Source organism: Mastomys coucha, unplaced genomic scaffold (assembly GCF_008632895.1).
Source record: "Mastomys coucha isolate ucsf_1 unplaced genomic scaffold, UCSF_Mcou_1 pScaffold8, whole genome shotgun sequence".
Lineage (NCBI taxonomy): Eukaryota > Metazoa > Chordata > Mammalia > Rodentia > Muridae > Mastomys > Mastomys coucha.
This window is the reverse complement of record NW_022196914.1, coordinates 4,519,809-4,547,726: the sequence shown is the minus strand read 5'-3', so window position 1 is coordinate 4,547,726 and position 27,918 is coordinate 4,519,809. Positions and strand designations below refer to the sequence as shown.

General features: G+C 41.3%; 1 protein-coding gene across 2 annotated transcripts in view; it reads left to right on the top strand.

Annotated features, from left to right (window-relative positions):
* The window catches only part of Wdr70 (WD repeat domain 70), a 227,894-nt gene that overhangs the window by 24,973 nt on the left and 175,003 nt on the right, over nucleotides 1-27,918 (top strand). For both annotated transcript variants that reach the window (XM_031360273.1, XM_031360272.1), the window contains exons 6-7: nucleotides 18,020-18,079; nucleotides 21,845-21,978. In XM_031360273.1, the coding sequence (XP_031216133.1) occupies nucleotides 18,020-18,079; nucleotides 21,845-21,978 (194 nt within the window). The remainder of the gene's footprint in view (nucleotides 1-18,019; nucleotides 18,080-21,844; nucleotides 21,979-27,918) is intronic.

Here is a 27,918-nt window from a genome sequence, read left to right as displayed (position 1 = left end):
CTTCAGGTGATATCTGGGTGTCACCATGGTCAGGTATGGAGGTCATTTTTTCATGTGGGAGGGACCAGCCCATTGTGAATGGAGTCAAGTAGAATTGTATGTTTTTATATTAAAAATATTAATTTTATGATATTGTCTTTTTTTTTTCTGGTAATCATGTGTCAGAATGGAAGTAGAGATTGAACAGACTCTAGCCAGCTTGATCATGGCAAACATGGCTCTGGCAGGGCTTGCCCTTCTTCGCCATTTTTCTGTCTTGCCTTTAGAGCACATTCCTAAAGCTAACCACCCAGGTCCATTCCCTCATTTTGGCTATTTCCGTCTTCTGAGGTGAGTACTAAGGTCTTGCTATCAAAGTGTTGAAGTCCAGCAGTTAAAAGCCCCTCTAGTTCACCTAATTAATATGCAGTCTATAGTTAAATTTATAATTAAAATTAAACACCTCGTCCTAACACGGGGTTTCCCTTTGTACCTTTATAAACTGCCATTTTCCTAAGGGCCACATCTGGCCCCTCTCTACCCAGAGGCAGCCCTTTGTCCCCCACTCTTGGACAGATACCCCTGTCCTTCTCCCTTGTTCTCCTCCCCTTCTCTCTCTTTCTCTGTCTCCTGGCCTTGTTTCTTATTCTCTGTTCTTTGTCCCTCTGGGGTAAATAAATCTCCTTTGTACTGAGAACTTGATCTTGGGGTGTCCTGAGCTGATCAGATCCTTTCAAATATAGGAAATGAAGAAAGAGCATAGAATTGTAAGTGAACATGTTTCTGTAAGAACCAGGATCATGGCCTTCTTTAAATAAACACAGTTGTGTAGTAGTTAGTGATTATGAGCGCTATCCTAAGGGAGAATGGGGTGAAATCATGTTCTTTGTGTCCTAACCACAGCCCTTTGTAAAGTGAGTCTTTGATAGCTAGGGCTGGACAGGGAAGCGCTAGAGCAGTGCTGGTTAGGATCCTATAGACTGCACTAGGAAAAAAAAAAAAGACTGCACTAGGACACTGTAGACTGCACCAGGACACTATAGACTGCACCAGGACATGACAGACTGCACTAGGACACTATGGACTGCACCAGGACATGACAGACTGCACCAGGACATGACAGACTGCACTAGGACACTATAGACTGCACCAGGACACTATAGACTGCACCAGGACATGACAGACTGCACTAGGACACTATAGACTGCACCAGGACACTGTAGACTGCACCAGGACATGACAGACTGCACTAGGACATGACAGACTGCACCAGGACACTATAGACTGCACCAGGACATGACAGACTGCACCAGGACATGACAGACTGCACCAAGACACTACAGACTGCACCAGGACATGACAGACTGCACCAGGACACTGTAGACTGCACCAGGACACTGTAGACTGCACCAGGACACTGTAGACTGCACCAGGACATGACAGACTGCACTAGGACACTATAGACTGCACCAGGACACTGTAGACTGCACCAGGACACTGTAGACTGCACCAGGACACTATAGACTGCACCAGGACACTGTAGACTGCACCAGGACACTGTAGACTGCACCAGGACACTGTAGACTGCACCAGGACATGACAGACTGCACTAGGACACTGTAGACTGCACCAGGACACTGTAGACTGCACCAGGACATGACAGACTGCACCAGGACACTGTAGACTGCACCAGGACATGACAGACTGCACCAGGACACTGTAGACTGCACCAGGACACGACAGACTGCACTAGGACACTACAGACTGCACCAGGACACTACAGACTGCACCAGGATATGACAGACTGCACCAGGACACTGTAGACTGCACTAGGACACTACAGACTGCACCAGGACACGACAGACTGCACCAGGACACTACAGACTGCACCAGGATATGACAGACTGCACTAGTAAAGTGTCAGTGCATTGCCTTTTCTCGATGTGTTAGCCCACACTGCCCTGGGACATGTAAAAGCTCTCCCCTCACCCACCTCTTTAACTTGATGATCACAGCTTGGAAGCCCTGTGGCTGTCTTTCTCTTACTTTTCAATGTGGGAAATTGAACTCAGGGCTTCTGTATAAACTGAAGATCTGACTGTTGTATGGTATGTTTTAAGGGCAAAGTTTTTATTGTAGATATGAGGGAGAGATCATCCAGAGGAGTCTGGAGGCCAGCATGAGCTTTGGTGTGCTAATAGGCACCACAGGTAACTATATGTCCCTGTAAGGGAAATGACTTCTTGTGGTAGATGGAAACCAGTTTCACAAGTTCCAAAGGAATGCTGGCTTCTATCTGACTGCCAGAAATCCTCTTATAGTCCAGGTTGAGCCCATTTCTGGATATTTGGATGCCTTTTGGAGTTTCCTTTGGATCTGACATCCTTGTTGGACATGCTGGGCAAGCATTCTGCCAAGTGTGCGACATTTACAACCCTCTTAAATATGTGCATTTCCTTCAGTAGTTAGCTAGCATTTGTGTTTGCTGTTACTGCTCAAGCTAATGCAGTTGAAATGTTAATATGCTAATTGCTTTGAATGACAAGCTTGCTTTTTACTCTTTCTTTATTTGGGTTGCTTATCTGGAGGGTAGTGGTAATTGTTCATTCAAATAGGATTTGAGGATTTATTTTTCTTGGAATTGAATAAACAACAACAGTTTAGATGGGAAATGTCAGGAAAAGAATTGAAAAATCATTTTTAAAAAATTCCTGTTTGTACATAATCCTAATTTTTATACGGCAAAGGAAGTTACAACAAGTAATGAAACGGAGACTTTGGAATTATTGGGGGTTTCATTATCCTCAGGTTTCTGTTGCTATCCTGTTTCACATTACTATGGAAAATGGCCAGTTTGAGTTTTATGACTGTAACTAAAGGCTAAATGTAACAGTGACTTTTGAGTGGCGAACACCTGTTTTTCATGAACTTTGTCTGACTCCCTGGCTGGCACGTTCTGCGGTAGACAGTCCGAGTTTGGGCCACCACTGTGTTTCTCGGTCTTCTGGTCTGAAGCCTTTCATCCCCTTGGACTTGGTCACTGCCAACCACCTGTATCAGTCAGTCTCCTCCTCATGAGTAGGGAAAGGAAGGATGGAGGATTGGAAGGTGGGGTTCTCATCAATTTTTTTGAGGTGCTGTGGCAGTGAAACAGTTCACAGAAGCAGAGTAATAAGTAAGTGTCAACACATATGACAGGACTGCCCTGGGTCACTGCCATCCTCTGCTGTTTTAGATAAGCTAATTTACTTATTCGTATGGTGAGTGTGCCCATGTGTGCAAGCAAAAGCTCGTGGAGTCAGGACAACTCTGAGGAGCCGGTTCTCCCTGCACCAAGTGGGCTTGAGTTAGGTTCCAAGGCTTGACGGTGACGCCCATCCCTCCTGACGGTCTGCCAGACCTGTTGGTTTCATTGCCACTTTTGGTCAGTTTAAATTGAAGCTGACTTTGAAGGGTTTTATTTTTAAGACAACGTGAGGAAGCTTACTGACTTCTAACTTCAGAGGAGAGTTAACATTTAAAGACATTACACCTGCAAAGTTCTGTCAGCAGAGGATGCTAGAAGCTTTCTTCTAGAGTACTCAGTGTGATTCCACTGTGCTTGATGTGAAGGCCACATTCTCTGAAATGGGCACTAGGGGGAGGGAGAGACACTTTCATTCCCAGTTGTCTCCTATTTGTAGAGGAAGGGAAAGTGATTCTTTTAAAAAGCCAGGACTGGCCTTGAGTTTGTGGCTCTCCCTTTCCCTCCCGTACTAGGATTACTGTTCTCACCATCATGCCTTGCCTGAGGCCTTTGACAAGTAATAAGTTCTATAAACTGTCACAAGTGACTTGTAGATTGAGATAAATGCTGGAACAGTTTAAAGCATCTAGGTTTAAATTTCATCTTAAAGCTTTTTAGTTAACAGATTCTTATTTAGGATAAGGATTGCTAGCATATCGGCACTTTATATCACAATTTTATTTGTAAGGTCAAATAATATTTATTCCTCTAATCACAATTAAATCTGATCTTGTCACATCCTTACTCTAAATCCCATTGTTTGATAAGTAATCCAGGTTCCTTGCCTTGGCCTCTGAGGTCTTGCTTGACTTGATTTCTATGGAGATTTTAGACTTTGTCCCCATATCTTCCTGATTTGTTCATGTCTCTCTAGCTATGTTGTCCTTTCTGCTTTTCTTTAAGCAACCAGAATGTTCCAGGTGGGGCCTTTGCTCTTGTCTATCTTATATGAGGCATTGTGCCCAAAGCTCTTGGTGCCCACTCGTCTCACTTGGATCTTTGCTTCCATTGTAGTTCATGTCAGTCACCCCTCAGTTCTCTGCTCTTGTCACAGCTTTACAGTGCTATGGCCTTCTAATGTTCTTGACTGCTGGCCCATTGTCTCTTTTCTACCCAGAATGAGCATTCACATTGTCTCGGGACTACTGTATCTCCAGTGGCCATAAAGGTACATGAGTATGCCCGCAAGAAATGCTGTTGAATGAAAGAATGGCTGTTCTTGCTACTGGTCACTTTTGTCTGTAGGTATTTCACTGAATCATGCCAAATCTAGTCTCTTCTCAGCTTTGCTTCGAGACACGCAGGAGCCTTATCATCCCACGTTGGCAGGATGCTTCTGCTAGGGTTATTTTGCAAGTGACATTTTAAGCCCTTTCTTATTCATTCAAGTCCTTCCTGCCTCTGAGCAATCTTTATTTTTGTTTGCTTGTTTTTAAAGATTTATTTATCTTATGCATATGAGTACTCCCTGTAGCTGGACAGATAGTTGTGAGTCTTCATCTGGTTGTTGGGAAATGACTTTTAGGACCTCAGATCTCTGCTCGTTCCGGTCAACCCTGCTCGCTTTGGTCAGCCCTCTCGTTCATTCCCTGCTCTCTCTGGTCCAAAGATTTATTTATTATTATAAATAAGTACATTGTAGCTGTCTTCAGATGCACCAGAAGAGGGCATCGGATCTTATTATGGGTGGTTGTGGTTGCTGGGATTTGAACTCAGGACCTTCGGAAGTGCAGTTGGTGCTCTTACCCACTGAGCCATCTCACCAGCCCCCTCTGAGCAATCTTATTTTGTTCAACAATCATCTTGTAACCTATTGACTGGACCATGGGGCTCTTTCTTTTCTTTCTTTTTCCCTTCCCACTATCTTTTATAATGTTTTAAATTCCTTTCTCTTCACCTTTTATTCTTGTTTTTTGCCCATTCTAGTTCTCTTTCTCTTCCTGTATATTCCTTATCTTTTGACTACTTTACTTATGTTTCATTTTACCTTAAAAGTTTTCTTTTGGGTGTAGGGAATCAGGGTCTCAGTATGTAGCTGAGGCTGGCATTGAATTTGTGATCCTCTTGCCTCAACCTTCTAAGTGTTGGTATTACAGGTTAAGCACCAACATCCAGTGAAGATGGTGTTGGCAGTAACTGCTCTTCTGTTTTTTTTTTTTTTTTTATATATAACTGGATTTAGTTAATAAAAGTTATCTGTGGTTCTCGGTCTCAGTTGTTTTAGTTGTGTTATGAATTGATCTTTTCAACTAGTGACCATCCCTAAAGAACTGAAGTCACAGGATGGTCTGTTATGCTTCTGGATGTTAAAGAAGACGCCCATGGAAGCCACCTTATCACCCTGTCATTTCAGTAGGTGTAAGCACAATGTTTGAAAGTCAAGTAGAGCAAACACTCTTTGATCTTTGTCCCAAATGTGTGGGTGTGTAAACCAGAAGACCGTCACAGAGTCCGCTATAGCAGGTGCGCAGGAAGCCTTATCCCCATCCCCGTTTTGAATTATAGGCACACAGCACATTGCCCTGCCTTTTAAGTAGGTAGGTGCTGGGAACTTGAACTCAGATCTTCATACATGCATGGCAATCATTTCACTGACCGAGCCATCTCTCCAATTCAAGTTTTATATTTCTAAAGTTCCAAATTTAGACACTAGCATGCCTGTATAAAAGCTGTCCCAATAGAACTTGCTAAAATTTGTCTCCAGACCTTGATCCTTTTCTGGAAGAACATTTTTTCGCCTCATTTGTTAGTAGGAGTGCAGCTGATTGTGAGTTTGACGCAAGAACAAGACCAGTAGCATGGCTCCATGGCCCCCGACAGCTGTTGATGTGATTTTGCTGTTTGGGTACACTGCCTGGCAAGTGGTACAGCCTTGATTTTCACTGACGTAAAATATAATGCTTCAAGCAGTCAGCCAATAGTCACTGGCAGGCTAAAGTGTTGTGTCTGCATTATTTTCCCTTTCTTTTTTTTTGGGACAGGGCCTTACTGTGTAGGGAATTGTACTATGTATAATTGCTGGCTGGAATTGAACATACTGTATAGACTAAGCTGGCCTCCAACTCATAGAGGTCTGCCTGCCTCTGCTCCTGACAGCACTCTCCCTGTTTTTTTGGTAGTTTGGAGATAAAGTCTTTAGGCCCGCCTCAGACTTGTTATGTAGCTGAAGTCTGTATACCTTGCAGTCTTTAAAATATTTTTTTTACATTTATTTATTGTGTTGTGTTTTACATTATTTATGTTGTGTGTATGTGTGTAGGCACACGCGTGCCACTGTGCACACGTGTATGTTAAAGGACAACTTGTGAGGAAGTCAGATCTCTCCTTAAACCATGTGGGTCCCATGGAGCATGCTTGCTGGCAGGAGCCTTTACCTGGTAAATCATCTCGCAGCCTCCCTCCCCTGCAGTCATTTCTGCTGCCTCTGCCTTCCGCGTGCTGGTATTACAGGCATGAGCCACCATGTCCAGTTCCCTTTTGTCTCATATATCATAAAGAAATGAGCATATGCTCATTTAAGCGTCTATAGGACCACAGTGGATGCTTCCTAGCCATAGCGAAGTTCCAAGTACTGAAATGAATTAAGTCTTTCCAGAGTCCCCATGATATGAAAGCACAGTCTTCTCTCGAGAGACAAGAAACACACTCCAGTGTTAAGTAGCTTCTATGGACTCCTAGTACTAGAAGGTGTGCTGGATCTCACAGTTGTGTACCTCATGGACCGTTATGTCCTACCTCTAGTCCCCTCTCAGTCTCTAAGGGTTACCCATTGCCCCACCTTCCCCTTGTCTTACGCCTCATGCCATACAAGCTGGAGACAGTCTGACCGTGACTCTTCTAACATGTTTTTCCTTATGTCTGCATGCTGGCAAATGCTTAGCACAACAAGCATTGGTGTGGCAGCTGGTGTGAGCAGTGACCCTTGAGAGGAACACTGTGGGAGACATTTCTTTTTGAGTAAGTGTGCTGGGGACACATTTCTTTAGGTCTTTTATTTCTCCACCCTCCTGCTTCTTTTCCATGTCCTCTTCCTCCTCGTCCTCCTCATCTTTTTATCTTCCTCTATCCACCTGTTTCTCTTCCCTTTTTTTTTTTTTTTTTTTTTTTTTTTTTTTTTTTTTTTTTTTTTTTTTGGTTTTTCAAGACAGGGTTTCTCTGTGTAGCCCTGGCTGTCCTGGAACTCACTCTGTAGACCAGGCTGGCCTCGAACTCAGAAATCCGCCTGCCTTTGCCTCCCAAGTGCTGGGATTAAAGGCTTGTGCCACCACCGTCCGGCCCCTTTTCTTAATCTTTCTTTTCTTCCCCATCTCTACTTCCTCCCGCCCTGTCTTTCCTTCTCCCCTTTTTATTTCTTCTTCATTGGATACTGGAAGCACACCTGTGTGCTAGGCAGGCCTGACCACTGAGCCACATACCCAGCTCTTTATTTCATTTTGACACAGTTTATTTCATTTTGCTCAGTTGTTCAGCTTGGCCTTGAGCTCACTGTGTCAGCTTGGCTTTGAACTCACTATGTCATGATAGCGACCTCCAAGTCATGATCTTGCTTTAGGTTTCCAAGTACGTGGGCTTATAGCTGTGCCCTGCCCGAACTTGATGGCTGTGGTTCATTTTAACTTCACTGGTGATAGAATTCTACATTTTTATCCTCTTAGTATGCTAAAATATTGCACTGTATCCTCTTGTCTCCATGCTTCCGTGTGAGCGATTTGACGTCTTTCCAGTAGTTACTCGCCCTACTGATATGGTCTTTCTTTCCCCAGTTTTTTTATTTTTTAAGAAAAGTTAGTTATGATATGTATAGACACAGATTTCTTTGATTTTATTTTATCTAGGTTTTACTTAGTTTCTTCAGTCTTTAATTTGTTTTTCTGCTTGGGAAGTTTCAGTCATTATTTTTATCTTATTTATTTTTTTTGAGATAGAGTCTTGCTATGTGGCCATGACTGGCCTGGCTTCTGCTCTGTAGATCAGGCTTTTGCAGTCATTATTTCTTCAGAGTGCTTTTCAGTTCTCCCTCCTGTCTTCCAGAGACACCTTACACAAAGGTTACTCTTTCTTGTAGTTTACAAGATTGCCAAGTCGCTTTCTTTTTTTTTTTTTTTTTTGGTTTTTTTCGAGACAGGGTTTCTCTGTATAGCCCTGGCTGTCCTGGAACTCACTCTGGAGACCAGGCTGGCCTCGAACTCAGAAATCCGCCTGCCTCTGCCTCCCAAGTGCTGGGATTAAAGGCGTGCGCCACCACCGCCCGGCTGCCAAGTCGCTTTCTGATTCTGTTGTTAGGTTGCCATTTCAGTTGTTTTTCTGCTGGCTTATGGGCCCTTTCTTTTGATCATTTTCCTTTTGTTGCCGAGCTTGACATTTCTGTTGCTGTATTTTTCAAATCAAATTCTGCCTCTAGTCGTATCATTCTTTTGTTGAGTTGTTTTTTTTTTTTTTTTTTTAAATTATGGATGCCTTAAAACCTGTCTGGTAATTCTGATGTCTCTGTTACCTCAGTATTTCCAGCTGTTGGTTGTCTTTTTTTTCTTTAATTCCTTTCTGAGATCTTCCTGGCTTTTGGATGTATAATGGAGATTTTCAAAATGTTTTGATCTATCTCTGCACCTTACATATGTCTTGTATTTAACTGGTTTCATCTGACCCTACTTTGGAGGAGTGGGAACCTGCTATATTGCAGCCAGGATGAGGGTCAACTTGTTCTTTGCTGAGCGAGCCCCAGGAGGGGTAGGAGAGCAATCTCACTTCATTGGTGAGATGGGAGTTCCATGTCCCTACCTGGGCTCTGCTGATGCTTATGTTGGCTGCTGTGTTCCCATGAGAAGATGCTGACAGACCTGACTCTCTACTGGACTGTTTAAAGTACCCTGTGGTCATACTGGCTATAATATGCTTCATTACTGCCAGTAGAGGTGGAATTTCAGTGTCTGCATATGGGGTCTACTTACATCACAACACAGAGAGGGGTTACCAGTACAGAGAGTGATGCATTACCAGTCAGTGGTGTGAAGGCCTTGTGTTTTCTAAGAGCTCTCTGAATTGTACCAGATTATACTCAGCAGGCAGAAGTCTAGACTCTACATTCAGCCCTTGCCTGAATCAGTGGGAGTAGGCTGTATTTCTGACTGGTACCTGCAGAGGAAAGAAGAGAACATCAGGTCCCATAAAGCTGGAGTTAGAGATTGCTGTAAGCCACCATGTAGGTGCTGAGAACTGAATCCAGGTCCATTAGGGGCAATGAATGCTTATTCATTGAGATATCTAGTCCCTAGTCCTTTAACATTACATTAATTTATAATATTTATATTATTTTCTTTTTGTTTTGTTTTGTTTTGTTTTTTTTTTTTGGTTTTTCGATACAGGGTTTCTCTGTATAGCCCTGGCTGTCCTGGAACTCACTCTGTAGACCAGGCTGGCTTCAAACTCAGAAATCTGCCTGTCTCTGCCTCCCAAGTGCTGGGATTAAAGGCACCCAGCTTGGCTTATGTGTTTTCATGTGTGAAAACTAAGGAATTAGAAAGAAACCTCATTTTTTTTTTAAGATTTTATTTATTTTATGTGTATGAGTACACTGTAGCTGTACAGATGGCCATGAGCCATCATGTGTGTGACTGCTGGGAATAGAACTCAGGACCTCTGCCAGCCCTGTTCACTCCGGACCGCTTGCTCAGGTGTAATTCACTGTAGCTGTCTTCAGACACACCAGAAGAGAGCATCAGATCTCATCATAGGTGGCTCATTGTGAGCCACCATGTGGTTGCAGGGATCTGAACTCAGGACCTTCGGAAGAGCAGTCAGTGCTTTTACCCACTGAGCCATCTCACCAGCCTCCAAGAAGCCTTATTTTTAATCATTTAATTAGCTAATCTGAGGTAGAAGGAAGTCATGGAACAATGTTCAGAATTTAATGGTTAAGGTTTTGATGTATTTGGACCACAGTGCATCCAGAGATTGAAACTTTATTTCTTTCATATCTGCTTTGTTGGCTGACCAAGTTTTTTTTTTTTTTTTTTCCTGGTCTTATCTCAGAAACATGTATTATAACTGAAAACTGCTCAGAGGCTGTACTTAGTAACGTTAAGTACCTGTTGACCGTTACAGTAGTATTGTGTGGAAGGTCTTGTCTGTGGCTGTGAGTTAAGGACAGCACAAGTGAGCATGGAAAGAGGCTCTGAGTGAGGGTGGTATGGGGGTCTAGGAAAGGGGTGTAACTCACTGCAACTTAGAGCTAAGTGTGCAAAGCACAGAGAAAAGGAACACACAAATAGAAGTGTTATCTTGCTTAGTTTTGTTTTCTGTTCCGAGACAAAATATCCTGACAAACAGCTTAGGGGAGAAAGGGTTCCTTGTAGCTCACAGTTCCAAGTTGCAGTCTGTCATTGTGGGGAAGTCACAGTGGCCTGGAAGCCTGCACATGCTCCTGTGCTCAGCAAACAGAGAGGAAAGAATGTGTGCATGCCCATTTGCGCTGAGGTCACCTCTTCCTGGGTCACACAGCCCCAGGCCCAGCCATGCAATAGTGCTGCCCACTTCAACTAATGTTATCAAGATAGTCTGGCAGGTATGCCTGTAGGGCAGCCTGATCTAGGCAGTCCCTCTAGGAGACTCTTCCCTGGTGAGTCTAGAGTATGTATTAGGTTGGAAATTAGTAAAACTAACTCTTACACCACATTCTCCAGAACTTCTCCATATTTCTAAAGACATTCAGCACCCACTGCTTCATCAGTCAGAGTCAAGCTGAGCACTGCATGCTGGGGATTGCCAGTGCCTGCAGCACTGTCACTTGCCTGTTTACCAGTCTGTTCATCATTGGACTGATTGACCCTAGTGAGCACAGAGCACAAGCTTTTTTTTTTTCTTTTTAAATTTAATTTTTACTTATTTATTTTTCCAGTACATCTAGATTTGTGTTTTCCCTCCCTCCATTCCTCCCAGTCTCTTCTTCCCCCTCCCATCTTCCCCAGATCACTCTTCCTATGTTTTTTGCTTTAGAAAAGAGCAAGGCCTCTCAGGGATATCAGTGGAACCCAGCATAACATGGTACAGCAACTAGGCACAAACCCTCATATCAAGGCTGGGCAAGGCCACCCAGTAGGATGAAAAGGATCCCATGAGCAGACAAAAGAGTCAGGAACACTCCCATTCCCATGTTAAGAGTCCCACAAAAGCTTGGCAGTGGTGGCACATACCTTTAATCCCAACACTTGGGAGGAAGAGGCAGCGGATCTCTGAGTTCGAGGCCAGCCTAGTCTACAGAGTGAGTTCCAGGACAGCCAGGGCTAAACAGAGAAACCCTGTCTTGAAAAACCAAAAAAAAAAAAAAAAAAAAAAAAAAAAAAAAAAAAAAGAGTCCCACAAAAGTGCCATGCTAACAGGCATAGCATATGCAGAGGACCTAGTGCAGGCCATGCAGGCTCTGTGATTGCTGCTTCCGTCTTTGCCAGCCCCTATGAGCCCTGCTTAGTTGATGTAGGTGGACCTTGTTCCCCATGTGTGCTCGACTCGTCTGGCTCCTACAATTAATTCTTCCTCCCTCTCTTCAGCAGGGTTATCAGAGCTCGAAGGGGAGGGGCCCAGGGTTAGGGACCTGATGGAGATCTCCTATTTGCGCCCCCCTCACCCCCCAATGTTTGGCCATGGGTCTCAAGCAGAAGCTTTCTTTCTGGATTTTTACTTTAACATTTATATTTGATGCATAATATACAGTTAGTATTTGTTAAGTGAATGTATGACTAACGAATGAATGAATGTTAAGTCAGTTTTATCAACTCCTCAGAGTTATTTTAGAATTTACTTTAATTCTGATTTTTTGTTTCTAAGTAGTCTTTTTATTATGGCTTATAGTATATAGCTATACTATACAACTTTCTTGACTCTTGACTTTCCACCTGAATGAGTATAACTTGCAAATCTTTTGAAAACATTGTAGGATGTTCTTCATATAGAATTGCTCGTGGACTGGAGAAGTAGCTCAGTGGTTAAGAGCACTGACTGCTCTTCTAGAGGTCCTGAGTTCAAATCCCAGCAACCACATGGTGGATCACAACTATCTGTGATGGAATCCAATGCCCTCTTCTGGTATTTCTGAAGACAGCCACAGTGTACTCATTTAAATAAAATAAATAAATCTTAAAAAAAAAAAGAATTGCTCATGCTAGCTCAGATGTGCTTACTGGTATTTGAGGTAGGACTGAGAGCCTGGGAAATAATCCTCTAGGTGGTATTTAAACCCAATCCAAGACAAGAATTAATGTCTTCTTTCTTTCCATTAACACTGTAGTTTTTGTTATGAGTTCTCATAATAAATTACTGCACTGAAGTAATTTAATCTGTGATGTTCCTTGGCAGGAAAATATTGAAAATATTTTATTGTAATTGTGAATTTCACACTAAGTCATATTTCAAAGTCATTAGTAAAAAGTTCTGGAAAAAGTACAGTCACTAAGTGATATGCTCCAAAAAGATGGATTGCTACTATTTGAGATGATTAAGTTATGCCAATTATCTGGGCTTTGTTTGAGTTCTACCCCACTTGATTTCCAGCAAAACGTTGGTTTTGAATGTAAACAATACTTTTAATTCACTTCTAATGTAAATAAGAAGTTCTGTGGTCTAAGTTTTTTGCTGAAGTGTTAGAAATTGTCTATATATAGGCACATTCTGCATTGAATTAAATGAAATAATTCTCATACCAACTCTTATTTTGCAATGGTATTTCTACTTGCTGAATGATTAAAAAGTAATTAGTTATGAAATGAGAGGCAGACTATAGTAGTTTCTTCTTTTAAGTAATTAGCTATGAAATGAGATATGGGTTATGATAATTTCCTTTCTGAGTGAAACATTTCAAATGCTCTCCCAGTTCTTAGCACTTATACATGTTTTCTTGCTTAAACTCATTGCCAGACACAGGAATATCCTATATAATTCAATTGAGAGAAAGCCTCAAATCTATTTGTTGGCCCTTTTAATTGTTTTTGAATTTTTGTTGGAATGTTTTCTCCTTTGAAATAGGTTATGTGTAATACTTCTCAGAAAATATGAAATCTTAAAGTAGTATCTTTGTTTTAAAATAAACTGAAAATTCCCAGCTGTTTGCTTATTGGTGTTCGGCTTCCCTCTGGGTCCTCACTGCCTTCTTTAATCTATTGCAGTAATAGACCATAGCAGCCTTGCCGAGGTAAATAGCTTAAACCAAAACTGCCCGCCCTTCTCTGCTATCGCAGGGTTTGATCTGTATTTAGTTGTGAATCATTTTTCTTTTTTTTTAAAGATTTATTTATTTATTATATATAAGTACACTATAGCTGTTTTCAGACACACCAGAAGAGAGCATCCGATCTCATTACAGATGGTTGTGAGCCACCATGGGGTTGCTGGGATTTGAACTCAGGACCTTTGGAAGAGTAGTTAGTGCTCTTAACCCCTGAGCCATCTCTCCAGCCTCCCCCCACCCCTTTTTGATAGAATCATTTTCTAACAAGGTTTTTATTTTGGGGAATTGTTATCCTCTGTCTCTGATTGGACTGACCTGGTGGAAGAGCATCTGCTTCTCTTTATGATCATAACCAGTAATCCCAACGTTTCACTGTAAATGAAAAATTATTTATTCATTCCCACAACTTTTCTGTGTTCACCATGTGTTTTCTGTTTTGTGGCCTGAGAATCCAGAAATGAGAGATACATACATATTCTTTAAGACATTAATATTTTGCAGTTTGGTTAGAGAGTGGTCAGGAAGTGCTAAGTAACATTACACTGTCCCATGACATTACTGTCTGAAGTAAGGAGAGATTGTTGTGGGATAGCTTAGATATGCTGTTTAACCCATATTGTGAAGTGTTGAGAAATACTTCCAGGAGCCATCTTTTCCAGCCCTGTAAGTTAGATTTTAAGGCAACATGTAGCCCAGGCTAGCCTCAAATTCACAATCCTTTTACCCAAGCCTCTCAATTACTAGAATCCCAGGCATAACTCCCATGGCTAGTTTCTAATAGATGGCTTTGTAATGGACATAGAACCTTATTGCAATTACCCTGCTTTTAGATAAGAGGATTTGATTAAATAAGATGATTCACAATGCAATGTTTATTGTGTACTCTTACATCTGATTTATATACATCCCCCTCTTCTATCTCTCACTTAGTCCCCCCATACACTACTGTCATTTATTTATTAAATTATAGTCATGGTCTCTGCTTCTTGGATCACGTGCTTCTTGAGAGGGGAGGTTAGTATAGTATAACCTCCTGTGTAGTAGAACCTCCTGTGGAGTAGGACCTCCTGTGGAGTAGGACCTCCTGTGTAGTAGAACCTCCTGTGTAGCAGAATCTCCTGTGTAGCAGGACCTCCTGTGTAGTAGAACCTCCTGTGTGACCGGGCCTCCTGTGTAGTAGGACCTCCTGTGTAGTAGGACCTCCTGTGTAGTAGGACCTCCTGTGTAGTAGGACCTCCTGTGTAGTAGGACCTCCTGTGGAGTAGGACCTCCTGTGGTGTAGGACCTCCTGTGTAGCAGGACCTCCTGTGTAGCAGGACCTCCTGTGGAGCAGGACCTCCTGTGTAGCAGGACCTCCTGTGGAGCAGGACCTCCTGTGGAGTAGGACCTCCTGTGGTGTAGGACCTCCTGTGGAGTAGGACCTCCTGTGGAGTAGGACCTCCTGTGGAGTAGGACCTCCTGTGTAGCAGGACCTCATGTGGAGCAGGACCTCATGTGGAGCAGGACCTCCTGTGGAGCAGGACCTCCTGTGGAGTAGGACCTCCTGTGGAGTAGGACCTCCTGTGGAGCAGGACCTCCTGTGGAGCAGGACCTCCTGTGGAGCAGGACCTCCTGTGGAGTAGGACCTCCTGTGGTGTAGGACCTCCTGTGGAGTAGGACCTCCTGTGGTGTAGGACCTCCTGTGGTGTAGGACCTCCTGTGGAGCAGGACCTCCTGTGGAGTAGGGACCTCCTGTGGAGCAGGGACCTCCTGTGGAGCAGGACCTCCTGTGGAGTAGGACCTCCTGTGGTGTAGGACCTCCTGTGGTGTAGGACCTCCTGTGGTGTAGGACCTCCTGTGGAGTAGGACCTCCTGTGGAGTAGGACCTCCTGTGGAGTAGGACCTCCTGTGGAGTAGGACCTCCCTGAATAAATGCGTGTTAAAATAAGGACTGACTTAACACTCTACATGGAGGTTTCTATCTGTACTTTATACGTATTAAATGTATACATGAGTCTAGAGAGAGCAGAAAGAAATGACCATGTTTTAGGAAGATACATCTAGACTTGGATATAAATTATTTTTCTCTCTTATTTATCTGAGAGTAATATTTTATAGAAAAAAATGTTTTAAATTTGTCAGCAGGCATGATTGTTATGGTGATCTTAATTGTCAGTTAGAATTAATAATTATACTTTACTCTTGTTTTTTTAATGTCTGTTTTTTTTTTTAAAAGAATTATTAATTTATTTTATATATGTGAGTTCACTGTCGCTGTCTTCAGACACACCAGAAGAGGGCATCGGATCCCATTATAGATGGTTGTGAACCACCATGTGGTTGCTGGGAATTGAACTCAGGACCTCTGGAAGAGCAGTCAGTGCTTTAAACTTCTGAGCCATCTTTCCAGCTCTCGGCTGTGTTCTCTTTGAGTTTTATAATAGAGATTTTGAAAATTATTCCCACAAAATTCTGAGGTACATTCTTTTACACATCAAAATACTATACTTAAAAATATGTAGATTTTTTAATTTAATTCTTACAGGTATCAGTGTTTTGCCTGCACATATGTTTGTACCACATACTTGCCTGCTGCTTGTGGAGGCTGGAAGAAGGCTAGAACTAGATTTACAGATGGTTTTGAGCCACCATGTGAGTGCTAGGAATCGAGCTTGGTTCTTCTGGAAGAGTACTCAGTGCTCTTAACTGCTGAGCTGTCTGTCCAGCCCCAATTTAGAGATAGTTTTCAACTTTCTTCAAGACTTCTTTGGATGTAAGCTTTATTAACTTTTTTCTTTCACATGTGCCTCCCACCCTACCTCCAGTGTGTGTGTACACACACACGCTGTTGTGTGCTTAGGGAGGTTGGGTGACATTTGGGACTCAGATTTCCTTCCTGTACGTGTGCTCCTGGAACCCCATTCAGTGCCTCTATCCATGGAGCCATCTCACCAACCTTTATTGTAAATGCACACTTTTAAAATTACATTTTATTTGTGTGAGGAGCATGCCTATGCCATGTTATATGTGCAGAGGTCAGGGGACAGCTTGTGGGAGTCAGTTCTCTCTTACCCTGAGACCCAGGGATAGAACTCAGGTAGTGAGTCTTGGTGCAAGTATTTTTACCCACTGGGATGTCTTACTGACCCGAATAGAAGCTTTTTATTTTTATTTTATTTCTGTAACTTATAAGTTAAATGAAAAACAAATCCTTAATTTCTCAGACATTATCAGTAGCTACTTGTTCATTGTTTAACATAATAACAAGAAGAAATAATTTCATTTAACCTAAAGAATTTTTTGGAGCCAGCAGCAGTGGCTCATGCCTTTGGTGCCACTATTTGGGGTGCAGAGACAGGTGGATCTCTGACATCTAGGACAGTGCGGTTTATACAGCTTATTTAAAGTCAAGTTATTACGTGATAGGTCAAGGTACCTGTAGACTCAAGCACTCAGGAGGCTGAAGCAGGAGGATTGCTATGTCTAGGCGTTCTACCATAGCTAGAGAAAAAAAAAAATCTGCCCAATAGTGGTGATGCTGCATATATTGCATCCCAGCACTCGAGAGGCAGAGGCAGGCTGATCCCTGAGTTCAAGGCCAGCCTGGTTTACAGAGTGAGTTCCAGAAAAAAAACAACAAAAAAAGATGCTCAAATCACTTATAATAAGCAGAGATAGAGGAATTATGTGACTAGACATGCAGAAGGAAGATATCCCCACTTATTTTTTCCTTTAAAAGAAAGATATATTATTTATTTATTTATTTATTGAGACAGGGTTTCTCTGTATAGCTCTGGCTGTCCTTGGAACTCACTCTGTAGACCAGGCTGGCCTTGAACTCAGAAATCCGCCTGCCTCTGCCTCCCAAGTGCTGGGATTAAAGGCGTGTGCCACCACTGCCTGGCTGTATTTATTATTTTTGTGTGTATATGTGCCTTGGTGAATGTCTGTGCACCACATGCATGTAGGGGTCTGTGGAAGCCAGAAGAGGATGTTAGATCTCCTGTAACTGGAGTTACCTCTGGTTGTGAGCTGTCATGTGGGTGCTAGGTGCTCTTAACCACTGAGGCACCTCTAGTTCCTTTCCCCCACTTCTTTTTCTTTTAAGGCCTTGTGGTAACAAGCCACTGGTACTGTTTAATTTTACTGTGGGCAGTGGCTCATGATGGTAACCCACAGCCAGTCAAGAGGGAGGCAGAAGCTTTGCAAGTTCAGATCCTGCTTGGGTTACATAGCAACTTCCAAGGCTCACATCTGAGCAACTTAGAAAAATCTTGTTGGAAAATTTACAAAAAAGGATTCTGAAAGGGGCTGGTACGTAGCTCAGTAGGTAAAGGTGTGTGCTGCCAACATGCACACTAAACAGATGTAATAACAGTCTTTTCAAACTTCAGCGGGGAAAAGACCGAGGGCCTGGGAAGTAGCTCAGTGGTACAATGCTTGTCTCGGATAGCCCTCGGGCCCAGGGACACACACAGAAGTGTCTTCCCTGGAGTGTCTCTGTAGGTCCTCATGTATATTATCTTACTCATTGATGTAATGGGACCTTCTTGTTTCAGAACCCTGTCCAAAGGATTCCTGATTCACATGAGATAACACTGAAGCATGGCACTAAAACAGTAAGTTTAAATTTTTTTTTTTTTTTTTTAACAGAGCTTTCCTGGACCAGTCAGCTTATAAGGTATAATACACACACACACACACACACACACACACACACGCACACGCACACGCACACGCACACGCACACACATGCATGCACGCATGCATGCGCACACAAAACCTGAGACCATTCTAAGGTGAATTGATGTAATGAAATATACAGACATCATGAAACTAGAAAGATGATTTTCATAGTCAAAATAGTGGTGCTTTTCATTTTCGAGGGGATCACTTACTGTCAGTGTTATTGTTGGCTTTAAGAACCTCTTTCCTTGGGTTACAGGAACATTATGAGTGACACTCAAATGAAGTTCTGTCTTCAATGTCTTGGGAAAACGTCCCATTGCCTTCAACTTTATTGCTGTCAAGAAAGACAGAATTGAATGGAGGTAGATCCAGAAATGTGGAAATTAATAGATAGGAATCTTAAAATAGTGTCATTCATGCCACAGACACTTTTCACCTATTAAGATTGGTTTTATACATATCTCTGTTAAGTATAATCAGTTTAGTGTCATTTTAAATAAAATGAAACTTCTCATTTCTAGTGTTTAGTATCAATGTATGTAGTAAGTGTTACATTAAAATATACTTTATGGCTTTCAATAGATTTTGAGTCTAAATTGTCCTGACAGATTTTTAGAAGTAGGGGTGTTCTCCCAAATATTTGAGAACTGTTGCTGTTATTTTCTTCTTATTAACATTGGTGCTGGGGAGATGCTCCAGTGGCTCTGAGTTCAGTCCACTTCCCCACACAGCAGCTCACATCCTTCTGATACTCTAGTTCCAGGTCTAGTTATCAGCCAGTGCTCCAACTGCGGACGCATCTCTCCAGCCCCAGACAGTGGATTCTTTCTTTCAATCCTAATATTAGGAATTCTTTCTTTTTTGCTTATTTAGTCTAATAAAGGTTTCTTATTTTCTTTGAAAAATTCATAGGACCAACTATTCTAGCTCTGTGACTTTTTCTATGTGTGCAAACTTTTGTTTCACTTTCCATTCCAAACTTTAGGCTTCCCTTTTATGCTTCCATTGGATTTTTTTTTTAAAAGATTTATTTATTGTTATATGTAAGTATACTGTAGTTATCTTCAGACACACCAAAGGAGTCCAACAGATCTCATTACAGATGGTTGTGAGCCACCATGTGGTTGCTGGGATTTGAACTCGCAGGACCATTGGAAGAGCAGTCAGTGCTCTTTCCCGCTGAGCCATCTCACCAGCCCAGCTTCCGTTAGATTTGCTTGCTTTTCTTTTGATAGTTTTTTTTTTTATTTTAGATATTTTCTTTATTTGCATGCTAATTTCTCCATTCCCAGTTTCCCCTCCAAAAAACAAATAAACAAACAAAAACAAACCCCTGTTGCCTCCCCCCTCCCCCTTTTGATAGTTTTTAAGAGTAGAAGGTTAGGCTATTGCTTTTAGATTTTCTTCTTTTCTATTGTCCATAGTATATCAAGCTCATACATTTCTCTATAAGGATATCTATTTTTACATATTTCTTCAATGAGCTGCTCATAGTGATAGTTAAAATGGATGTTTTGGCTATCTAATTAAAATTAAAAAATTAAAAACTGGAATATTTAAAAGTAGAAATTTTGTAGTGGTTTCTTTTAAAGTTTTAAGGAAAATATAAAATCAATGATTTGAGTTAAAAAATTCTTTATTAAATTTCCCTTGGGGCAATGTTTGTAATCAATTTAAATTAACACAGTATTTAAAATACTTAGCTATAATCATAAGTAAAGCTGTCAAGTGTTCAAGCATATATACAGTTAGTGTGATGCCAGGTAAAATAAATTGCCTGCTGGATTCACATCTGAAGCTCAAGACTGAGAAAATGGTGAATGTCCTTTAAAGTGTGAAGGAGAGAGCTGAAGTTGAAGATGCTAGAGCCTGTTTTCAGGCTGGGTTGAAAGAAACATATGTGAATGCAATAGCAATTAGTGAAGAAAGAGGCCATGGGTCTGAAGGAGAGTAGGAAGCGAGATACGGGAGGTTTGGAGCGAGGAAAGGAAAGGGAGAAATGTTATAATTATATTGTAATCTCAAGAAAATAAGGAAAATAAATAAAGCATTGCCCTGGGAGTAGAAAGCAAAGACAGAAAGCTTAAATTACTTAATTTCTTGGTCAAAATACCCAAGACCATCATTCTGAATAGTTTGATACTTGTTTCTGCATTTTATGACAATTAAATTAAAAAATATTATTTCTTCAATAATGTGTTTACAGTAAGTATTTGTTGAACTATACTGACACATCTATGATTAACATACACCGAAAATTTGGTTAAACTCTCTGTCTTTTTTAACTCTTGGAAGCCCAGGGCTTGAGGATGTGGAAGGACCGGGGCGAATTATTTTGTCCCCACTGAATTTGGTGTTCTGTCTTACAGTCTTTTCTTATCCTTTGGTTATTTGGAATAATATTTTATTTTATTTTATTTTATTTTATTTTGGTTGGTTTTACGAGACAGGGTTTCTCTGTGTAGCCCTGGCTGTCCTGGAACTCACTCTGTAGACCAGGCTGGCCTTGAACTCAGAAATCTGCCTGATGGTTTAATATTTTAATGAAGTTTATAAGCATTGGCAGTGACCCTGCTGTCTGAATGCTCACCCTGAAAGCATCCTTTTGAAGCCAGACTGGGAATGCATGCCTATAACCGTGGCATGGCGGAGGCAGGGGCAGAGGAACATCTCAGGTTGAGTTCCAATAGGTCTACCTATTGAGACATTGCTTAAAACAAAACAAAAGCCTAAATCCCACCCTTCCCTAAACCATCCCCAATCCCTAAAATAGCTCCTTTAGAACAAAACCACCATGGGCACCTTGAAAAATCTCAGTGACAAACCCTATCATCTTGTCATTTTGGCCTGGAATGTGTTATCCTTTTACTTTTAGTAGCACAGTAAACTTAGAGATTTACTCTGTTATGCTTTTGTGATAGAGGAAGATTTATCTCATATTTGTTGCACTCTTACTGTTTGAATTATATAAGGCCAGTCTGCCTGACCTTCCTCCTTTCTTCCCTCTCTCCCTCCCTCCTTTCTTTCTTGTTGCTTTTTGAGACAGGATCTTACTATGTAGCTCTGACTGTCCAGGAACTCAGAGATCCACCTGCCTCTGCCTCCCAAGTACAGGAATTAAAGGCATGAGCCACCATACCCAACTTACTTATATAAAGTTTTCCTGTGTGTGTGTACTGGTTCACATGTGCACATATGTGTATGTGCATGTAGAAGCCTGGGACAGACATTAAATGTCTTCCTCAGGTGCTCTTTATCTTCCCTTACTAAACCTGGAGCCCATCGATTTGGCTAGCATGGTTGGCTAGTAAATTCCAGGGGTCTACTTTTCTCCATCTCACACACACACACACACACACACACACACACGCACACGCATGCACACACACGCACATGCACACATACACACACACATGCATGCATGCACACATGCACATACACTCACACAGACATATACACAATAAACAGCAATACAACACACACATAGGTAACAATACCTCTTCTTTATTTCAAGATAAATAATACAATAAAGTGAAGTAATCTGCAGGATGTTATTCATCACCACCATTCAGAAGTAGCAACAACTGCTGGTCCATGTTTGCTGTGCCTTTCTGACAGTGGTACTGGGGACTTGAAATGGGCATTGTCATAGTAACTCTTTCCTCTATGAGCTTGCATTTGTTTGTTTTGAACAGGTTTCTGCTCTGGGTTTGGATCCCTCAGGTGCCCGTTTGGTTACTGGAGGATACGATTATGATGTCAAATTTTGGGATTTTGCTGGAATGGATGCTTCTTTCAAGGCATTTCGATCTCTTCAACCTTGTGAATGGTATGTATTTACATAACAGCTCCTTGGTTAGGTTTGGTTTTTATGTTTTATGCTGTTGTCATTTGAACTAAGTCTATAATGAATAATATTCAACTTATATAAATCATATCCTTATTAAATGAAAATAAACCATACATTTCTTTTCCTTAGCTTCATTGACATGTATGTCACATACTTATATGACACACGTATAAAATTCGTATTTTATGCATTATACAAACTATATATACATATATTATTTCTATGTGTATGTGCATATGTTATGTGTGTAGGTGCATGTGCCAGTGTACACATGTGAAGAACGAGGACAACTTGCAGGGGTTCTCTCCTTTCATCTTAGGGATCCTGGGGATCTAGCACAGACCTTCAGACTTTGCCAACAGGCAACTTTTCCACTGAGCCCTCTCCTGGCCCTTGACCTCTATTTAAAGGCATTTTCTATTATTTCCTGGCTATCTTGCAACTTACCGTGTAGATCAGGTTGGTCTTGAGCTCACAGAAATGCCCCTGCCTTTGCTTCCTGAGTGCTGAGATTGAAGGCACTTGTGACTGCAATTGGCTTATAATGTGTTTTTGTTTATGGTACACACTCAGTCCTTATCCAAGCAGTGGTCCCTGCTGCTTTGTCCTGTATGGTCAGTTAGCATTGCACTACCAAGGTGCTTCCAATAGCAGCCTTTTCTGTTTCTGTCTATGGGCCTCTCGCATGCTGCTCCTTGTGGTATCATTTTACTCCTTTGTTTCCTCCCCAGTATTGTTAGAGAAGAGTAAAGACTTGATTATGCTTCGTACTGTACCACACTGATTGCCACATACTGATAGATTCCTACATTAAATTGATATTGCTGATACTAGTGAAGGAATCACTTCATTGTGAAGTGAATTTTTTTTTTTTTTATACTTCACTTAGCAGGACCTTTGTGGAGAAATACCTTGGTACTATGTAATACAGTTCTTTTTCTGTTGTTTTTTTTTTGTTTTTTGTTTGTTTGATTTTGTTTTTGTGTTTTTGTTTTTGTTTTTGTTTTTGTTTTTTTGAGACAGAGTTTCTCTGTATAGCCCTGGCTGTCCTGGAACTCACTCTGTAGACCAGGCTGGCCTTGAACCCAGAAGTCCACCTGCCTCTGCTAAGTGCTGGGATTAAAGGCGTGTGCCACCACCGCCCGGCCAGTTCTTTTTCTTGATGAACTTATTATTCATTGATGTTTGCTACATGGATTATTGATCTCATTGAGGCTTATATATTGGTGGTTGTTGGTGTGCTTTTAGGCTACTTTAATGGGTTCTTATATCTATCATCCTTTCCCATCCTCCCATCCCTTCTAACCTCCAACTCTAGGTAGGAGAGAAAGGTAGAGGGAAAGCAGGGCGTAGATCTCTTTAGACTACTTTCTGACTAAGGGCATCAAGTTCCTTGGGACAAGTCCAGTCTTCATCGTCAGGATGTCCAGTTTCTTGTCTCTTTGTTCATGACCACTTGACAAACAGCAGCAACAAAGGGAACAGCAGCCGCCTGGGGCTTTGGCATTTTTATATCCTCTCAAGAGTCCTCAGAATCCCAAATGTAAATTTATCTTCACCTGGCAAAAATCACACCCTACCAAAGCACAAGACAAATCATAGCGAGCTGTTGTGGATGATCTAAAGCAGCCCCATATTCCACCCCTGGGATCAAAACAGAAACATGTTCACAGAACATTTCTGTGTTTGTAAAGAACCGAAGCTCTCACTGTTGTCATGGACTCTGACCCTCTGCAGCCACCAGTCCAATTAAACATTTTTTTTTTTAAATACATTGTCTTGATCATGGTGTTTTGTCACAGCAATAGAAAATAATTATAGCATTGGTACATCCAGTTTTCTTTTTCATTGACTTCTGTACTTTCAGTACTTGTTGTTAGTTGCAGCCATTCTTTTTGGCCTTTAAATTGTCCAGATTTGTCTACTAGAAGCCTTCAATACTATTTTTGAAATTACGTTATATTTTATTTAAATGCTTAATTGTCTGTCTGTCTGTGCTTAAATGACATGGTTTTACTGAATCTTAAAAGTTTGTAATAAACCTAATTTTAGAAATTTTATTTATGGAAAAGTGACATTAAAATTTCTGAAATGAAGTTTATTAACTGAGGATAATACCAAGATACAGATTCTCAACATGTTTGTTGTCCTGGAATATCACTGGCTTTAGGCAGACTATTGTCTGTAACTTTTGTATCTGTCTGAATCTATATAAAGCTTGTATGAGTCATATGGTGCCTCTCATTCTAACCCAGGGTCCCTGGGTTATTCTGTCTCTACTTCTATATCCCTTCTTTTGAGCATACCCACAGGGTAAGTAATCTAGTGATCTCTTCTTGATATTTAGACAACAGAGCAGTAGAAGTTCTTGTGCTATGGAAAGTATAGCTTTTTTTTTTTTTTGGTAAGTAACTTTGTTGAGTCATTATTCCAACCCCTGATTCTAGCACTCAATAGATAATGATCAGTCCTTCTTTTTTGCCAATTATAAACTTAATGAAGATGCAGTAAAATCTCTTTGAGTTAACAACAGTTGAATATGGCCTGCCATTAAAAACCCTTTCTTTTTTGTGTTGTGAATCTGTTCTTTAAAGTTCCTTGAAGCAGTTGAAGATAATTGGCTTGGAGTAAATTGGTGTTTTCTGACACCAATCCTGTAGAATCCTGTGGTCAGACCACACCTCTCTTACTTCCTTGGCCTGTTCCCAGCACTACATAATACGTGTTGGGTCCATAAGCCCTCTGTCTATGTTCCATATCCAAGAGATTTAATCAACTGCAGTTTAAGAAAAAATATTTGACAAACTTGCCCGTGAGGGACTCAAGCACCTGTACATTTTGCTAACTGCAGTGTCCCTTGAGTCAGTCCTTCCTGGGAATCAAGGGATGCTTAGACTGTAACTATAAATGCAACAGTACGATTTTATTCTTTGTAAATTAAGAAGTAATACTAGTAACTACTTGTTTCAAGGTCTCTAGTAGGTATCTTTATGCATAGTATTATTATTTGATTTTGAATAAATGCTATTTTAGTATATAGGTATTTGCTTGCATGTGTGTATATGTGTCAAGTGTGTGTTTGAGGCCAATGAGGGTGTCAGATCCCCTGGAACTGCATTTAGGGATGGTTGTGATCTGGCATGTAGTTGCTGGGAACTAAACCTTCTTCAAGAGTTAACAAGTGCTCTTAACCTCTGAGCAATTTCTCCAGTTCCAGTGTATAATATTTTTTTAACCCTTATCTCAATCTATAAGTTAAGTTTTATTCTCAGAATTTATTTATTTGATTATTATTTTATTTATTTACATTCCAAATGTTGCTGCCCTCAGTCCTCTCTTCCAGAGTTCTTCACCCCTCCTCTTCACCTCTGAGGGTGCAGGATTAGGCGCATCCTCTCCCACTGAGGCCAGATAAGGCAGTCCTCTGCTATATATGTGCCGGGGGCTTCAGACCAGCCTATGTGTGCTCTTTGGTTGGTGGCTTAGGCTCTGGGAGCTAAGTTGATACTGTTGGTTTGATTTTTATTATATTTGGGTGTTTTGTCTGCATGTGTACCACATGCACGCAATGCTTGTAGAGGCCAGAAGAGGGCATTAGATCACCTAGAATTGCCATTACTCATGGTTGTAAGGAGTCATGCAGATGCTAAGAAGTGAACCCAGGTCTTCTGGAAGATCAGAGAGTGCTTTTAAGCACTGAGCCATCTCTCCAGCCCCATTGTGTAACATTGTTTTTACAACCCATATCCCAGTCCTATAAGTTAAGTATTATTCTCCTTATTCGATGGAGGAAGCTGGGACTCAGCAGAATTATGTAGGTAGTATGTGAATGGTATGACCCAGGAACATCTCTGTTTAGTCTTGCCACTCACTGTTCCTGTGTGTGGGTTTTCTACAAAATAAAACTATTGGAAGCAGAAGGACTTGCTCATCACAGTACAGCTAGTTAGCAGAGTGAGGGTTTGGATCTCTAGACTTCTGACACATTCCTGTGCACTTTTCACTACAGCTGGACACCTTGGCTCATGAGCACCAAGTGACAGCCCCAGACAGCTGTGTTTATCTGTCTTGCATGTCCCAGCTTGTTTTGCTATCCACGCAAAAGGTACTTAAAAGGATCCTCAATCTTCACCTTCCTACTCCCCTCACTCTCGTATTCTCCCACTTTGCCCCATGAATAACTTCACAGAAAGAATTGTGCAATGCTACTAAGCCATCCTCTGGTGTCAGAGTTACTCCCTGAGAACTTTCACTTCCTCATGACTCTAGTTTACTGTCAGATTGGCTTTCTCTATCCTGTCTTTGATCGGGATTTTAGTTGTATAGGCAGGAATTTGAGGAGCAGATGTACTACCCCTAGAACAAGCCCTTTAGTTCTCCTTAGTACTGTGTCTAATGACTCCTAATCCTGTCCTTTTAACCCTGTGGCTAGCAGAATTAAGAGCAAAGTGGGACAGGAATGATGAAGTTGGAACTGAACATTTTGATTTGAGCATTGGCAAAGTGGATTACAGAGAACACACGAAAATTGTAACGTTTTATTTTCTAGCTGAAAAGCAAAGTGATACTGATGTGGGTTGCTGAAAATTTAGGTCTCCCTCTGAATGTAAACAGTGTTTGGTAGAGTGGTTCCAGAGAGATGGAACCATTGCCTGCTTCTACTCCCTCTCCTTAAATTTTGCTGTTTTTAAGATTTTTAACTTCCCCTTGAAAATAAAAATTAATCACTAGAAAACAGTGATAATGCATAGGACCAGATCTCTTAGGCTTGTTTGAACAAAATTAACACTTCCCAATGGGAGTGCTAGTAAGAGACATCATCTGTCTTACATGCTGGCAAGTTCTCAGAGTTGTACTAAAAGGCCTTTGTTGAGCAGTCTCAACTGTCTAATTATCAAAGATTTGATGTGCTTTATGTATAAAAACCACAATTGGTCTAAATAGACTCTTATTTTCCCAGCTCCTGATTGATTGCCTAAAATTTGATCTGTCAGAGTCTTATTAGGGTATAGAAATGTGATGTAATTTGACCAGAAAACACTTTAATAAGATTGCTGATTATAATAGAAGCTTGGAGACTGATTGGTAAAAGAGAACTGTAAAGAATATGCAAGCACACATGAGCAGTGTCCTCTATCTTTGGGGCTGACATATAACATTCAAGGAGGAGCCTCTGAGGTTGAGATCCATGAAAGGACATGGCTGTGGATCACTGGATCAAGAGAGGTGGCTATGGTTCTGCTATCAATTTCTCCATTGGTGGTAGGCCCCCAGTGGGCAGGGGAATAAAAGGAAGAAACAAAGGAAAAGGAGAGAACAGAAAGAAACTGAGGAAAAGAAAAAAATTTCTCTGTCTATGTAGTGGTTCATGCCTTTAATCCCAGCATTTGGGAGGCAGAGGCTGAGGCAGGTGGATCGCTATGAGCTTGAAGCCAGCCTGGTCTATAAAACGAGTCCCAAGACAGCATTGAGAAACCATGAATGAATGAGAAGGAAAACCAAATAAAGGCATACAAGTTTAAAAGTATAATAAGGGCCAACTGGAATGCTCTGTGGTAAATGCTGAGCCACCCCAACAACCTGGCTGTAAATCCTAGAACCTGTACTTGAAGGATGGAGCTGGCTTCTGAAAGTTGTTTTCCAACCTCCATATGGTCCTCCTCTGCAAATGCGCACACAGAGTTTAAATAACTGGATACAAAATGCAAAAAATACAAAAAAGTAAAAATATGGCTCACACCCAGTACAAAGAAAGCAGGAATCACAACAGTAAGTGAAAAATGAGGTGGCGGAGTTGCTTGTACTCAGTACTGTAGTGGGCAGGGTCAGCTGACCATGTGGACTCTTGTGTCATTTGTCAGTGTCTAGCCTTCCTGTGGTTGTCACTTCTTCTCAGGACATCAAGGTTGCTTTTTTTTT